The sequence below is a fragment of the Bombus impatiens genome, unplaced genomic scaffold (genome assembly GCF_000188095.3).
Source record: "Bombus impatiens unplaced genomic scaffold, BIMP_2.2 scf_1055, whole genome shotgun sequence".
Taxonomy (NCBI): domain Eukaryota; kingdom Metazoa; phylum Arthropoda; class Insecta; order Hymenoptera; family Apidae; genus Bombus; species Bombus impatiens.
This window is the reverse complement of record NT_177474.1, coordinates 390,453-407,474: the sequence shown is the minus strand read 5'-3', so window position 1 is coordinate 407,474 and position 17,022 is coordinate 390,453. Positions and strand designations below refer to the sequence as shown.

At 41.6% G+C, this 17,022-nt stretch overlaps 1 protein-coding gene across 3 annotated transcripts in view; it reads left to right on the top strand.

Annotated features, from left to right (window-relative positions):
• LOC100744786 (cGMP-dependent protein kinase, isozyme 2 forms cD4/T1/T3A/T3B) overlaps nt 1-17,022 on the top strand; it is a 54,084-nt gene that overhangs the window by 31,669 nt on the left and 5,393 nt on the right. Inside the window, exon 1 of one of the 3 annotated variants that reach the window (XM_024370898.2) lies at nt 1,138-2,493. The exons of the other annotated variants lie outside the window; for them this stretch is intronic. Coding sequence (XP_024226666.1) covers nt 2,049-2,493 — 445 coding nt within the window. The 5' untranslated portion in view covers nt 1,138-2,048. Of the gene's footprint in view, nt 1-1,137; nt 2,494-17,022 lie in introns of those variants that run through there. 3 annotated transcript variants of the gene reach the window in all.

The window sequence follows — 17,022 nt, the reverse complement described above, 5'->3', positions numbered from 1 at the left end:
ACAAATGGGAAATAATGACACGATGAGAAAAATAAAGGAAAGGGGAATACGAAGCCGCGGAATCGAGCGCAAAACGCGAGAAACAGTTCCAACCAAGATTGCTCCACTTTTGCTCGTAGTGTTTCCCACTTGTTCTCGCAATTAGGCTATGTTATTTCATTGCGATTTACGAAAGATAAACGAATCAATTCAGGGGAAACGTAATTGGTGCATCGTTTCTGATCGTTCGTTCGTTGTTGAACTTGCGTGCTAACAATTACAAGACGAACGGACAAAAGGAAACTGCGAGACAGGTATTTCTCGAAGCGTAATCGAAAAAGTTCCAGTCGATTCGCGTATATCTCCGTGGTATATCCGTTTCTTCTCTTTTTATATAATTCGATACAAATCTGCAATGTCACACGCAATATGGTTGCCTCTTAATGGAATTAGTCGTGGAATTTCATGCCTCCAAAAAGAAGAATTTCGACGCGGATGCTCGAAGCGCATCAGCTGATACGACAAATATACGATATCTAGTCTTTTACCATCTCAATTATATCGTACAAGTTGATAAGGGTATCTTGCGGTATTCTCGAGTCACCCGATATACTTGTACGTACTTACGTGGGAGTGGTCGCGCCGAGGGCAATCGCATTCGCCTGAGAACCACTGTCCTTTCTCTCGCTAACAGCGAACTGGTGGGGGGATTGGCAGTCGGAGGGGAAGGGAGTTTCTCGTGCACGCTCTTTGCGGGCGTACTTTTCACCAGTCGCGAACGCTGTCAGTGAGCGTCAGTCTCGAAGGAGTGGTCCTGCCTGTATCCTCGTTCGCGACAGGATCCTTCTTTGTGAAAACATCATTCGTTCTTACTCCTCTTACAGTCGCTCGCACTTTTCTCCACGGGATCCAAATCATTCTCTCGTCGTCGAATAACGAGCCATCGAAATTTCTTTGCCGATAAAACCGACCGATCCAAGTGGAAACGCGAGTGAACACGGAACCGTGATTTCATTGTCCATCGGATCTCTTGCGCAAGCAAACGATCTGTCGATCTGGTCGTCGTGTGTCTTCTACGTGACTTTTTGAGAAAACAACATTCCTCGATCTAAAGCGCCGAGGAAACTTGGTCAGGGATAACGAGCTTTAGGTACGGGAGCAATGAAAAGTGATAAAGCTGAAAACGATAGGATTTGAGCGGAGAAGTACGCGAGATAGATTCGAGGCGGTGAAAAAGATCGAACAGTTTACCCGTTATTGCAGAATCGAGAGGTCCGATTCGTATCGAAAGGAATCGAGCCGGGACTAAGAATAGCGCGTCATTGTTCTGCTTCGTGACAGACCTGGAATTAGCCGCTCGAAAATCGCGCAACTCGCAGTTTTCCATCGCTGCCGGCTGTCGTTTACGCGCTGTCCTGAAGCATGAACCGGTGGGGAGTCGCTGGAACTTTTCGACGAACGCTGGACTCGTCGATTCGTTCCAAAAGCGATCCAGGTAGTTCTCAGAGACACGTGTTTCCCAACGTCTTTTATACGGCTCGAAAACGCTCGATCCTTTAAGAGTTCGACAGTTCCGACTCGAAGGGCTGTTGCAAAGCCAAACAAAAAGGACGAAACGATCGGGGGAAACGTTCGTCGATCTTCCCACTGGATGAACGCCAGATCAACGTCGAAGTTGTTGTTCCCATGGTCAAATTTACGGAGGGTTTCCAAACGAACGAGCGGCAGGAACCCTGGTGATTCTTAACAGTCCGTACAATCTACGTTCCTATCCCGAAGCGAAAAATGCGAACTGGAGGCGTTGGAAAATGTCCAGCGCGGTGAATCATGTCCAAGGTCGCCCACTGGATCAAACGTTTCCAACTATCGTCTCGGAGCAACGTTCCGACGAGTCTCTTGCTATCTGATCTCGTTCAACGACCAAGATTCGTCGCTCTGTCTGTAAAAGTCTCTCGTGCTTGAACAACGAACTACGAGAAAGAATACTCCGTTTCCTGGTTTTTCGTCAATCTCGAAGGAAGCTCTGAAAGAATTCTGGGAATTCTGGAAATCCCGAGATTCGTCCGACCATGAAAGTGAGAAGTTATCCTGGCAGAGCGGTGTTGGAGGACCCGGAGTTGCTATTGGACCCTGACGCGACTCGAGGAAGGGCGATGGAGCTTCTTTACGAGGCCAGCTGGCGCGAGTGTGGCGTCAATTGGGCAAGTAACGCGAGAAGCAAACCTGCGTCGAGGGAGGACGAGTACAGACAACCTTATGCCGAGGTGATCTCCCAGCTGGAGGGTGTTCTGGATGGTAGCCGCGTTGACTCGTCGGCCAGGGAGGATTGCGAGTCGAGGAAATCGAGTAACATCAGCACGACTGACAGTGAATCGAGCGAATTGAATCAAAGAGGGAATAGTCAAGGTGGATTTCTCATACCCAGACCGAGACTGATCGTACCGGTTCACACCTACGCCAGGAGGCGACGAACCGGCGCTCCTCCGCCGGCTAGGAGACGACATATACGCGAAGGTATTTCGACACCGATTTTTTGTCGCTCTTTAAGCAACTATCTTTGCTTGGTGATGTCATTTGTTTCGCTCGAGTCTTCAAACCGTAGGAAAATTCCTCTTTTCCTTAATCGCTATCAAACTAGTTTCTATTACGTAAGAGAAGCTATTGATATTAAGATTTTGTAATCAGCGATACGTGAAATTTCGCTGGTGATATTAGTTCGGTTATGCAAGAGTAGTAAGCACGTAGGAACATTCCCTAAAGATATTCTTAGCTGGTTATTGTAACACGAGTAATATGAATGGTTTAATCGCAAAACTTTTACACGAGACTGTATATCCTAAGCAGGATTGACTCGATATCGATGACATCGATCCATCGATCGGTATGCGTAACGCTTCTGAACACGCGGTACCGCAAGGTAAGAGCTGACACATTTCTGCGATAATAACGGGTTGTCCAGAATGTTCGTAGCGAAATTTGAGAAAAACGTGCGCACAATGCTTCTCGGGTAGCAACTATGACATAGAAATTCCTTGCCGTGGATTATTTTTATAAACAGCCGTATAAGAGAACGATTCGTGGGTCGATTCATGTTAGACTCGTTAAAACATATTAAATAATTCGGTAGTACGAGACGTACATTTCAGAGTGATCCTGACTGGAATAAATCTCACGCCGAATCGATATCGATCGATTATTCACTGGTGGATACATGGTCGTTCGTTGATCGTAGTAATTGATAGAAACTTTTGAACGATAGTGGTCTGAATGATTAATTTCTGCGTTTCTACGCTTTCGATAAAGTTCAACGATGAAATTTCCTGTTTGTGTAATTTTCTATGTAATTATCATTGGACATACTGTATCTATCGAAAGTAAATGAAAGTCACGAAGGCTGGTACGTAAAAAAAGTTTATGGAAATGTATTCGACGGTAGAAAATGTCAGCGTTGCTTCAGGTGCTGGAGGAAGGCGATGACGATCTAAAGAAAATGTGAACGTCGTGAACTATGCTCGAAGCGTATTTCGAAATCGATCGTCTCTTCCAAGCGAAGCCTTTTAAATCAAATTAACGCAAAATTAAAACATCGAAATAGATCGGATCGGAACAAAATATCAAAGAGGTAGGAATTCGAACGATTACTTCGACGCTCTTTACGCGATCGAGCGATTGATCGTAATAACAATAGGAATAGTAATAAAAGAGGAAAATCTGCATATATGTTGGGAACACGCGGTAATCGCGTAACAGGATATCACTCAGTCGTTGACATCACTAAAAATAAAAACCCAGCATGCTCGTATTAATTTAGTTGCAAAGTTTTCAGAATTTTTACGCTTTCAAAGATCCTCTATTTAATTGGATGAGTCCGAGATTCACGATTTGAATTAAACATATGATACATTATCGTAACGATTACTTTGTGATAAATAGTTTATTTGAATAGTGGCCAAGCCCGATATCTAGATACACGTTAAGAATTGATAATTTCGGTGTTCGGACTGCACCACGAATTGGAAGGAGAAAAAAAAATAATCGTGAGTCGTTGCATTTTAAAGTTTGTCACGCCTGTCTTCTTAGTTTATTTAAACATTTCTAAGAAGGATACATCAATTTTTCCTAATTCCTCGCAAAGAGACGAGAGGAAGTTGTCTAATCATAAAATTAGATACAATACACACGTAGGCAGAGAACGTCAATTAGACGGTACATATCCGCGAAGACTGGTTTGCACTACCACTCGTAGCGTCTAGATCCGGGTCGAGTCTCGACCGCTCGCGACCAGCTTTTGTAATCTTGTGAAAAATGTATGTCCTTGATTCGATCGGGATCCAACACGAAATCTCGCGTTGGTCAACGAAAGCGAAGCGAAAATATTCCGTTCGAGATCGATTCTTGCGTGAAACTCGACTTAACCCTTAGACGCATGATTTTTCTAAACATACCGAAATCTAAATATACCGAAAGATTAAAATCTCGTATTGACGTATCGTAAAACCATAGTTACGGTACGGCAACACCAATAATATCAAAAAATAGATTGACGTAATAACTTGTGCATATAAATAGAAGACAAATGTGTGTCTCAACCTTCGATCGCAATGTTCTTGTGAAAGCAAATAACGATACAAAAATAAAATTGGATCGAAGTTGGACAAGAAGCGCGATCTTCGATTCTCCACAAATGCGAATACGACAAACGCTTCCGTATTACGCGAATATTAGCCGTTTACATATTTAATTTGACCTAACAGTCAGCTATCGTAAAAACTAGATTTAGGTCGGACGTCTCTATCGCAAGAGCAGCGTTGCTCAAGCCTGTTACTGCTCGTATCTTTCAACGCGAAGGTTGATTACACTGCTTCTAATCACGTTTCAGACGTTTACTTTGATTTTACTTTGTATCTTTATGGAGAACATCTTGCATAAGATAACGCGCATTGCGTTAACCGCGTTCTTTATATCGCGAAGAAGAAACGAATCGTATCTTCGAACATCAAATCGAATTTTTCTCCTTCGATCGATTATTTGTAATCGCGTTTCTGACCACTGCGATGATTTATCGACGACTCGGTTGAAAGTCGAAATTGAGAAACGAATCGACTGAGCTTCGCGATATTTGGAAAGGAAGAAGAAATTTTACTTCGATGGAATTGAAATATCCGAAATTGAAAAAATTTCCACCTGTCTCTCTAAGACGAAAATGATTTTATTGCTGTGTTTTCACTCGCTCTCACTGACTATAAATTTTCCATAATTTCAAGTTGCCTTAAAGATTTCGAACCGAGATACCGCACATAAGAATGTTCGTCATTATCTTGCTAAAGAAACAATTATTTCTCAAGTATCATCCCACTGGTAAGAGATAATCTTAATTGCCACTGGATTCTCACAATTTTACTCTTTATTGCATTACGCAATCATAAGTATTATATTAAGTATTATCTATGAAATATGCGATCGTTGAAATAAGTTCAGCAATCTACTACTACAACACTAGTAGAATTCAAGTTCATAGGGATACAAAAATCGCAATTACTATTCGGAAATATTTTGTTTCACCCTTGGCTGCTTTCTCACGTTCGAACAACATATCGCTTCGTTTTCGTCGTTCTACCACGCGGCTGCTTTAACTTTAATTGACATTCTGATCGATTTTATTAGCGATGCTCCATTAATTCGAATATCGTTTTACGTTATTTCCTATAGAATTTTAATAGATTAGACAGAGGAATAAACTTACACGTTATGACGAGATCTCAAGGTGATCTTAGGTGATCGAGATGATTGCTTTTTGAACGAAGCTGCACATCTTGTTATACGATATTCGATGCTGTTTTTCATTCTCTACAAATAGATATCAAGATACTCGTATCCGAAAATGCTTTGTTCAAAACATATTTTAATGTTAATTTCATCGAGTTCTATCAAATTGCGTGTTTGAAAAACAAGGAGAACGTAAAGCGCTGCGTTCCTCGTCTTTCCTACGATAAGTTCTACGAGATTAAAGTTAAAGTATCATTTGATCTAATTATCATTCGACCCGAGTAGCTTAATACTTTTTTATAGAGAATTAAAAAATGCACCGAATGGCGTATAAAAAAATGTATAGTTGCATTTGAAAAGCAAAGATCACCTTGAAATCTCAAAGGCACATTCACCTACACGAGATTTATGGCCTTCGCGAGATATCTCAACCGAAACAAAATAAGTTTTGCTTGGCTCGACTTCTATCGTATACAAACGCGAGTAGAGACAAAAATCACGACCAGATTTAATCCCCTAGTTTCTGGAGCACGGAACGCGGTTACTCGTTAGCACGGTTTCCTCGTTGACTGTATTTTATGGGAGAAGCCATACTATCGTGCAGTTTAGCGCGGCTTGCTGTTTTTATTTCGACTCGAGAGAGTTTCATCTGTTATTCATACGATGCTCATCGTGTTGCAACTTTCACGCTCCTCGGCCGCGTATCGTTTTAGAATTTGTTTTACTTTGGTAGTCTAGGTGTTAAACCGCGTCGTTCGTTAATCAGCTTAACCGATTCAACGATCGTACTACACGGTAATCAACGCGAGGCATTAATTGCACGACTATTTCGTGTTTCCGTGTTTCCCACGTTCTTGCTGCAAACCGCAGTTCTAATTGCAAATATTCGTTGCCGCTGCCTGGATTAATCGCGATGAGTTCGCTCCATGATCAGCGATTCTCGCTGTGACGACTGGTCTTAACGTTTCTTGTCGATCGATCGACAACGAAAGGGAGAAAGTCTCGTGAAACATAGTGCCCTACGTACAGAGAAAAACCAATTAAAAGCTTAACCGCAAGTTTTTCAACTATGAAGGTCCAAATCTGTTTTCAAAATCTCTTTCAATCTCGAGTGAGAAATCTCAAGAATTTTCAGTCAATTTAAATTTGGGGAATCTTTGATTTCTAGTTGAACAAAGCGAGTGAGATCGTAAAGTGCGATGCGTTACGATACGTTAAACCGACTGTTATAAATTATTATTCGTTTTTAGACCGGTGGATGTTCGAGTTATGTAACTTGTTGATCGAGCAGTTATCGTGCCATATTTTATTCAACTAAATTAGTTAATATTTACCAGCCCATTTGCCATACCTTGTTGCTATTCGCCTTTAATTAGTCTTACGGGATTAGCGAGATTTTCCATACTGTATTCGAAAAGAAACTCAACGAGCTAGAAACTGAACGATTTGTGTTAATGCATTCTAGGTTATTACATTGTAAATGATTTTCCGTCCGAGTGATTTTCGTCGAAATTAACCGAGAAGAAAACAAGATTAATCAATTTCGCTGTATACTAATATCCCTACGTAGATACACGTGGATAAAAAATAGTTTTCAAGAAATTTTTCGAGCATCTCAAATCGCTTCTAATTTAATCTTGGGTAATCAAATTTTCATCGATCTTCTACCATTTTAACGCTGTGGCTTTTTGGCCCGATTGCGCGAGACTGTCTATACCTATAGAAAAGAGACTACACAGTGGGTCTTTCGACCCAGATTTTCCGCTGACCTCCATCAATAAAACTACCTGGCAAACTGGTATCTTTCACATAAGAATACCCGGTGTTATATAGCCGCCTATTTAAGGAAACAAGCATCTAACGCGTTTTATAGAGAAGAAGAATCTGGTATTCGATATTTGAGCATAGGTTAATATACCATGTACAGGTTGTCGTAGTGTCGTAGTGTCGTAGTTGTCGTAGTTGTCGTAGTTGTAGTTGTCGTAGTAGTAGTATATTGTCAGTACACATTTATAGGTCAAAATAACAACAACAATGTCATTATTAAATAGTTATAGAAGAGAGGTGACAAAATTCTGAACGCATTACACACGCGAGTTATTCTCCCGTTTATGGCAACAGTAGTGCCTAGTCATCAGACGTAAATTTCGCTACATTCTCACTCGCAACAGAATAGTAATCCGCGGTTGACGTTTGTCTGATGTAAAAGTAACGTTTTCTCTGGCTTTCTGTGTCGTTTTATGAGATAATGTTATGTACCGACTGTTACACTGTTATATGTCGTTAAAAGCGTCTGTGTTCGATCGAGACGAGAGTATTTAACAGGTAAGCTCGATCGATTATTTTCTTCGTTTTCAGATTATTTTATAATACGCTCGCTTGTAGTCTTGAATCGAACGACTTAACAACTCTCGAATGGAAATATAGAAAGCTTTCTGTTACTATTGGCGAGCTTGTAATATGTATTTATCGAAGGCCAATGAACTTTCTATTTCTGGAACTATGTTTTAAATATCCATTGTGATATTATCGAAAATTCACGCTAAAGGAAGTTGCGTCTTTCGTAGCAGCTCTCGGCTATACCAAAAAGAACGATATGAATAGATGAATAGACAAAGTATGAATAAATCAGGAATATTTACACGTAGTAGTAGTCGAAAGGTATTCCTACGACTCCAATTTCAAACGATAATTCTATTCTTTGCTGTTATCGGTCTTATATTGGCAGGAATATTAAATATTTAGAAACGAAGTCGCAGTTGGAGTCGTATAAGTACGTACAGCTTCTGACTGCTACTAGATGTAAATATCTGTTATTTATTCATACTTCGTCACCGTAGTAACGCACGTTCGTGTCTATTGATAGCGTACATCCCTTTTCTTTCCATAACTCATTAACAATTCTGCCAGTGACATATATTTACTTGACATCTTTTTTTATCTCGACCTATAAAATATACTTGCAACACATGGTCAGGGAAAAAGTCCACTGAGGTCAAAAGCGAAGGTGATTTCGAACAGAGGCACAGTGTTTAGTTCTAATCGACGAGTCAAGAATTATTTTTATACCCACCTATGATCCCAATTTTTGCCTTTTGGTTCTAAAATAATCATAAAACCCGTTACAATCGTATCTCCTAACTTTTTTAAATTTCATCTAAGGACGTGTTCCGCTTATTTTCATCTCGTGATTAATCTTTCTCGGCGTCTGCCCTCTTTGTATAAATCCCTTTAGAGTGTTTGTTTCTCCGTTGATATATCGAATGAGTCGACGACAGAATTATATTCAAAAGATCAACTAGAAGATCTCGAGAAGACACAGTGGGAAAAATATAGCGTAATCGCGTAAACCTAAGCGACAGAACCTTGGAACCTACTTGCGCTGTCATCGACGCTGAATTTTCTCAAGGATTGTATTCATAATACAGGCAATTCAGTGTTACGCGAGTGACACCGTTATTTAAAAGTACAACTTCCATGGACGACACTTATTCGTACGCGCCTCATAACTCACCTAATTCTTTGTGAATTTTACCTCGTTATTAATTAAAATGGCTCGTGATATTCATAAGGGAAATACTTTGCATTCTTGTTCTTTGCTTCTTCGGTAAAAGTACCACCAAAAATGCGGGAAACGCGAGACCACCGATCTATAAATCTGAGCAAAGATATTAAGAAATCGAACTGGCTCAAACTGAATCGAGTTAAAGGGAGAAACCGAGCGAGTTTCGAAACAGGTCGTGCACCTATTCGCCCGAAATCGAGCTGAATTTGCTCCCAAACTGGCTGACAACATGTGGGTACTGGACGCTGAAAATTCCGAGGGATTTGGTTTCAAAGTAATCGCAGGAAATTCGTGCTGGATCGGTGAACAGCTGTCGTCCGAGATTCCACGCGATTCGAGTCACTCTGCTTCGCGATCTGGTTAGAGAAGAAGCAAGCCTTTTGTTGCGACGAACGATTAAACGTTTATGATCTTTGAATGTATATGGTAAAACTCAACGCTTTGAACAACTGCTTTTCCGTGCCACTATGATAGTTTCTACTTAAAATTGTACGTCTTACGGCGACTGGATAATGTAACGCTTGACTCGAGTTCTTATCTTTTGTTGATGGTTTAGATGGGTTTAAGTAAACTTCCAAGTAATAACGATTTATATAACAATACTTGCGTATGTTTGCGTTCATCATAATTTTCTTTTACGCGAATGCAGGCGCATTTGTTAATAAACGCGCTTTAAAAAGCGAAGGAAGAATTACTTTCACGCTACGCGCTCTAATCTGACACTTGCGCGAATGAAATAGCCCGTCGAATCGGAGTTTCTGAATGACGCGCGGAAATAAACGGGGATTTTCACCGACGAATCGCGTATCACGGACTTGCTTGAGGAATCTTAATAAATCCAACTGTCATTAATTTGGCAATTCCCTTTTTCTTGCTCGATCTTGCTTAAGCAAAGCCGTGCGAATCTTATAAGGATACAGCACGCGAGAAATAAGTTCTGGTATCTCGCAAAGTCGAAAAATATACCGATGACTCATGGTGAACAATGCAAGGGTTCCTTACACGCGCGCCTGGAGGCGGTACGGTGATAAGGACCATTTCTCCTAACAGCATTCTCTGCTCTACCAGCTCTCTAGTAATATATCCAGCTTCTACAGCAAATATTTTCTAAAGAAACATCCCGGTGTCTTATCAACCATATGCGTACATAAACAGTCTCGTTTCGGTTCTTCTTCTTCTTTGAAATCCCAAATTTCCTATCATTCTATCCTACGGATAATCCTATAACTCTCGTCTCTTCGACTAAATCCCACGTTAATCTCCGTAACTCTTTCGTCGAAACAATCTTTCTCAAACAATGTGACACCATCGTCCCACAAACCTCTCCTCTAAAAGCAACATACAAGGAACACGTTCAGAGGCAAACCGTAAGAAATCTGCTCCGAAAAAGTGGTCTCGCGTCCTTGACGATATATTCGAGCCATCCTCGCTAGCGACGCGTTCGATGTCGCTAGAAGAACGAATCCATTGACCTAGTTCGACGAACAGGCACGAAAAAAGAGAAACATATATACCGATAACGAGGAAAGAAACGTTAGAGACAGCGATCCGCTTTTGCAAACTGGCTAGTCAAGGTTCCTGGCGAGCATTGACGTAAAAGCTGGTGGCCAGTCGACGCTCGAACCATGCATTTTCCCAACGAACCGCTTTGTCGTTATCCGCTACGGGTCGAAGAAACGAGATCGTCGGGTTGGACTGACGATAAGACACCGCTAGACCAAGTAAGCGGGAATTCAGTTACGCGGCTTTCGAATAAAACCTTTCGACGGGGATATCGTATGCGAGGCGTAAACTTTTTGTCCTGTTATATCGTCATGCTAGGTGGCCTGTCGCGGGTTTGTACACACACGGTGTACTCTTTGAAATTCTGTGCTACCCGATGTATACAGCCATTCGCGAAAGTATCGATACACCTTGTGATATTCTTGTTTCAATGAGACATACGACAGTCTACCAGAGACGGAACCGATCATTTCTTGCACGATGTTCGACTTCGTCGTATCCAAGTACCCGATAGGTAGATGGTTAATTCCTAAAACAAACGACTTACCTTCGTAAATATATTTATGACAAGGAAATGACGATAGTTTACTATGAAATGATTCGTTCGTGGAATTGACTTTGGCAGAAATTGCGAGAAAGTTTCTCGGTCCAACGAAGCCATTAAGCGTTGCAAAATTTCAAAGGACGAATCGGTACCACTGAGAGTTAAGTGGTAACGTTGTATTTCAAAACAGAGATCGTTCGACACGGTTCGTCGTAAGTCGAAGCGGAAAGTTTAAAGAACCGCAGCTGCGCAGAGTATGAACGAGTCATTTCGAAACTGTGTGCGTATGAGGATTGTCGATCTCATAAACCATAAACCGTCTAAGGAACGTCAAACGCTGTCCGTTGTTAATAAAATAATTTTTCTTCCAGTCAATTTTAATTATAACGATCGTATTCTCCGTGGAACATCCGGTAGAAATCTCCGGTAGAATATGCGAATAGAACATAAACCACGGACAGACCTCGAAGAAGAATTATCCTCTTCTTTCTTCTGTTAGCTTCTCTCCTTCGAGGTCTCTGGCAGGTCAGCTATAGCGGGTGGTCCCTTTTCTTCGTCTCTCGTACCTTCGAAGCATCTGCGAATACCTGAGACGCGTTCGAACAATTCCTTCGCGCTACACCTGGTGGTCGTCGATGTATCCTCGAATTTATCCAAAGTACAGAAAGAAGTATCTTTTTACTAAATTGTCCGTCGTAGAGCGGAGAAGGAATTGCTAATAAATCATTGGCGATAATGTACGTGCACGTTCTATTTCCGCAAGAACGATTCGCTGGTTTGATTCTACTATAGATAGATTCTACTACAAGCGAATACGCGTAGTATAATACGAACGAATAATACGTCTACATACCGTAGAAAGCAGCGATCTAATCGAATTTTACTACTCCGATTAACCGTACGTTCGTCTAGCGAAACAAGAGCGTAACTTTCTATCGAAATTGCGCAAGACGCTTTATAATTTATATTGCGCTTCGCGTTAAAGACTCTATTTAACCGTGTACGCGATCCAAACGGAAATACGTGTAACGTTGGCGATGCCGGCGTATCCGTTTAGAAAATTCCGATTCGAATCGAGTTTTTAACGTTGCGAGGCACGAGCTCGCCTCTCTCGGATCCAGAACAAAAAGCTCGATGTCTGATTCATCGCTCGTTTTGCAAACATTATGGCAAAATACACTCGCACTAGATTTCAACACTAAACTATTCAAGTTGGAAGAGAGAGAGAGAGAATCGTGAAATCAATGACAGAACGTTGTTTCGGCTTAATGGAGAAAGGAATTTTATCATTTTAAAGACGAGACAAGAAGAGACGCTCGTTCTACGAAAGCAGAAATTAGTTTATTCTTACTTTTCGTAGGAGAAAGGAGACGTCGTATCTGTTTGCACGGTAAGGTTTCTAATAAAACTGACACGTATTAATCATTTGCAATTACAGACTTCCTTTATTTGCGATTCATATTGGATATATAATAGCTCTTTATTTCTAATATTTTGTTTTCTCGTAGTGTTACAAAACTATGTAGCAAGTTGAATGGACTTGCTATTTGAATCGATAAACGTCTGTTATACAAAGCAACAGGACAATGGAAATCGTGTCTATAGAAATATATAACAGATCAGCTGCTTAATTTCCTCGTCGATCGTCGTTGAAAACTGTAGAGCGTAATTTCAGGAAGTTTTAGAATATCTTGCAACAACTATCGTTGATCGACGTTTCGGTTAAAAGTATCGCTGCTCAAATTACTTTTCCAGCAAAAGTTTTCGCTTTATACCATCTGTCATTCGGGGTTTGCGTTCTGTCATTCATCAAGATGATCTATCTACATCGAGATTGCCTCGATATTCTAAATCAATCGCTTCTTGTTTTTCGCGATGGTCGAAGGTTATACAACGTTTCGCGGATAACGCGTGTATATAAATGTCATTACAAATGTCACGTACATGTACCGAGAACCCGACGGAATTTCATTCCTTTTTCCTTTCGTAATCGAGAATTCGTGACCAGGTAACATTATTCCGTTAGTCACGTAATTATGTTCACTTTCCAAACTTTATCCTGTTTCGCAGCGAGCGGGAAAGCACTGTCGTCCGTTTCCAGGTTCTACGAATTTTATCGACTCGTTTCATACTCCAAAGATCTCGAATTCTATCCGATTAACTCCCAACATTTTCCAAATGATCATTCGATAGCCCGATATGTCGTTTCCTCGAATGGATGTTTAAAAGAGCTGTCGGAGACGAGTTACGCGAGGTCAGCGTTAATATCGGACGAGGATTCCTAGGACGGAGGTGAAGACTCGTAAAACCGAGACTCGAAAGAGCGAACCACGGCTCTTAGAGGAACGCAATCGTGTCAGAAAATTACGAAACGCGATAGCAAATGCGTGCAAAACGTACACGCCAGCGATCCTACTTTTAAAACTGTCGCACTCGTTGAGAGTTCTCGCTTACTCGCATCTTTCAAACGTTCAACTCGCAAGGGCCGCGTTGATCTCGTCGAGCCTAACTTTAGTCGCAAGCAACGACTTGGCGCTTATTTTCCGCTGCTTTTCCTCCTCGATAATTTACCCAAGTCGCGACGTAATTCATCCTGAGACGGCTTCGACTAATCGGGACGTAGAATCCTTTGCGCTTAATTGAATAACGAAGTCGATGACCCCTAAAAGCAACACTTCGCCAACTATGACGAACAATTATGAAATTGCCAATTTGTATTAACGTCGCACGATTCCAGGCATTGATACCTGTCTTATTAAAAATTGCTCGAAATTAGGGCCATTGTCGAACCTCGGACAAGGACTCCGCGATTAATCAAAGTCACCGCCGTGTTTGTCTTCTATGAGCGATATCTCGATTTAAATTCAGATGGTATTTGCGAATAGCATAACGAATTAGAGATAAGAGACAACCTTGATTACAAGATGAAGCAACTTATGCAAATGAGTAAGTTCTTGTTCAGGCATTAGTGTATTGCGTTACCGTATTGCATTACGCACAATAAGTACCAGGGGCTAGCGCGTTCCTAGATTTTCAATCCCTTTCCCATTTGCGAAACCGTCGTTTTTTTCTCTTTTTTTTTATTTTTTATTTTATTTTCTGCCTTCTGAATGGTAATCCGACGCTCCGTCGTGCTGTAACGCGACTCCTATTGAACATCTGGATAAATACCTTATTTACGATCACTTCCTACGATAATATAACGTAATAGGTTAGAAAAGGTATAGCGGAACGTAATACGAGGTCAGCGGAGATTTGAAAGAACTGTGGGAAAAATTAAACTTTACGATCGTCCCTCGAGATGTTGAATATTAATGTCAAGTACGAACGTTCTGGTGAAATTCGCGTTGGCACAGCTCCGAAACCTTGTCCTTTGAAACGCTTTTCGCTATCGTTATTTATAGTTTACGAGGAAATAACTTTCTCGAGTATCCGTCACGCGAGGAATTTTTATCGGGACGCGGGCTTTCATCGTGGCTGAACGTTTAACCTTCAGGTGCATGGGGTCTCGTTTTCTCCGTTCGTTTACCGCTTCGCTATGCGAACAGACTTTGAAGCAGAAAATCCTCGTAACGACACCACCGTGTTAATCTATTCAGAGAAAATAAGTAAATCGCGATAACACAGCTCGAGGAGCGTTCGCTCGCACGCGTGATCTTAAACGACACATATTTTTAAATGTACGCGGAAATATGAAAAAATAAAAACGATCGATCGAAGTTACGAGGTCGTCGTCGCAAATAGCTTGACGCGTTCACCGCGACAGATTCTTTTAAAGACTTTTCTATTTCACGATACGGGACTCTGCCGTGCCATACTCGTCTCGGCGTATGTTTTGTATCGCGCTTTCACGTTTGAAAATTTTGTCAAATGCGTTACAACGTATTACAATTGTTTTAGTCCAATTGATACGTACGATATAAAGTATCCTTAGCGGCACGGGACAAATAACAGCCGTACAACCAACAAGTCGTTACATTTTTGCCTCTAAGGAGCAAACGAGTCTCGTAGAATTTCTCGCTATTATTACGTGTTACGTAACTTTGTCTTGCAAATACTTAATTAGCGTTTATTTCGTTGAGAAATGTGGAAAGATGACGGCGATATAAAAAAAAGAGGCGGCAGCCCAGAGGAAGGTTCGTTACGGGGCCTGTATGTCCCGTATCACGGTGAACGCGTTAACATCGCCGCATAGGATCGTAGGAAACTTCGAATCTCCGTTCGTACGCGTACGTTTCCCAATTTGAAGGTTCGAGCTCTGTTCTCCGGTAGAGTAACCGAAGTGAAACTTTCGAGCGGCAGTCGCGATCGTTCGATGCGAACTGAGCCAAACTGATAGATCGGCAAAGTCCAGAGAAGAGTCGAAGAATGGCCAGTTATCCCGGGGAATCGCATCGGTTGGAAACCGGTTCGCAACGTAAGTCTCTTTGTACCGGCGGGTTCTTGACAGGATACGTTATATGCGCGCGAGGAAGTGAAAGCAACGTTCACGGGACAATACGGCCGTGGACTATCCCCTTCTCTCAACCCTCTCTTTGACAAAATATCCACGTATTACCGAATTACAGTATAGATCCTAACGAATCATGAACGCGCTATAGAAGACGCGCCAGAAATAGAAAAGAGGAAGACGCGTGAAACCTGGAGCGAGCCGAATGCGTATCCTTTTCTCTCTCGTTCGTTCGCCATCTTCGTCTAAAAGGCCGAACATCGCGCCTTCGTTGCTAAAGTGAATCACCTTCGACGGTTTAAATTATGCCGGCGCAACAGTAAATCAAGCATTTCGCGAAAGACGAGACAACGCGAAGAGATGCATGCGCTGGAAGAAGCGGCTGGTGGCCTCGTTTAATCGAGAAGAGCACGCCTCCACGACAGATATACGATATACCGAGTGGCGGAACGAGTTACGCGTTAAGAAACACGCTCCAAGCTGTTGTCGAGCTTCGCAAAAACCAAGCTTTCACGTGTCTACCTGACTTTTATGCGACGGATGATCGGAGAAAACGGAGATACCGGCCAATCGCTCTGTTAAGGCATAGAAACTTGGAGCTCGGCGATCTGAAAAGTTCGTTTAATATTAAGAAATCTTTCTGATTGTTCGTATAAAGGTGAATCGTTGCAACGAGTTGATTCGATGATACGCAGCTGCTTCTTCCTTTCTTTCTTCCCTTCTTCGTAAAGGTTTCGATAGAAGCGATATCCTTAGGATACCAGTTTCGCTTCTTTCGACCATTGCCATTTTAGATCGCACGGAAATCAAACTGATTATAAAGACAAACGCTCGCTTATGGATTCCGCTATTAGATCGATGAAATTTTTAGAAAACGTAATCGATCGGTTTCGCTGCCGAGTGGCTCGCCTAACGAGAAAAAACGATTACCACGAATAGAAAATATAGAAAGTAATAGAGGAAACGAATTAGACGTTTCCCAGCACCTAAAGAAGGCCAAATGTCATTTATCACGGAAGAGTTCACGTTCATAGATCTCTCTCGTCTTTTTCTTCGCGTAGCCATCGGTAATATTTCAACTTGAAGCGTACATCGTGCCAACCGATTATTACCAACTCGTGACGAATATTTATAGCGGCAACAGTCAGCTACGATTGGCTAATCGTTTTCATTTAACAATTACTCTGCCTTCCTCGATCTATTTCTGCGCCGGCT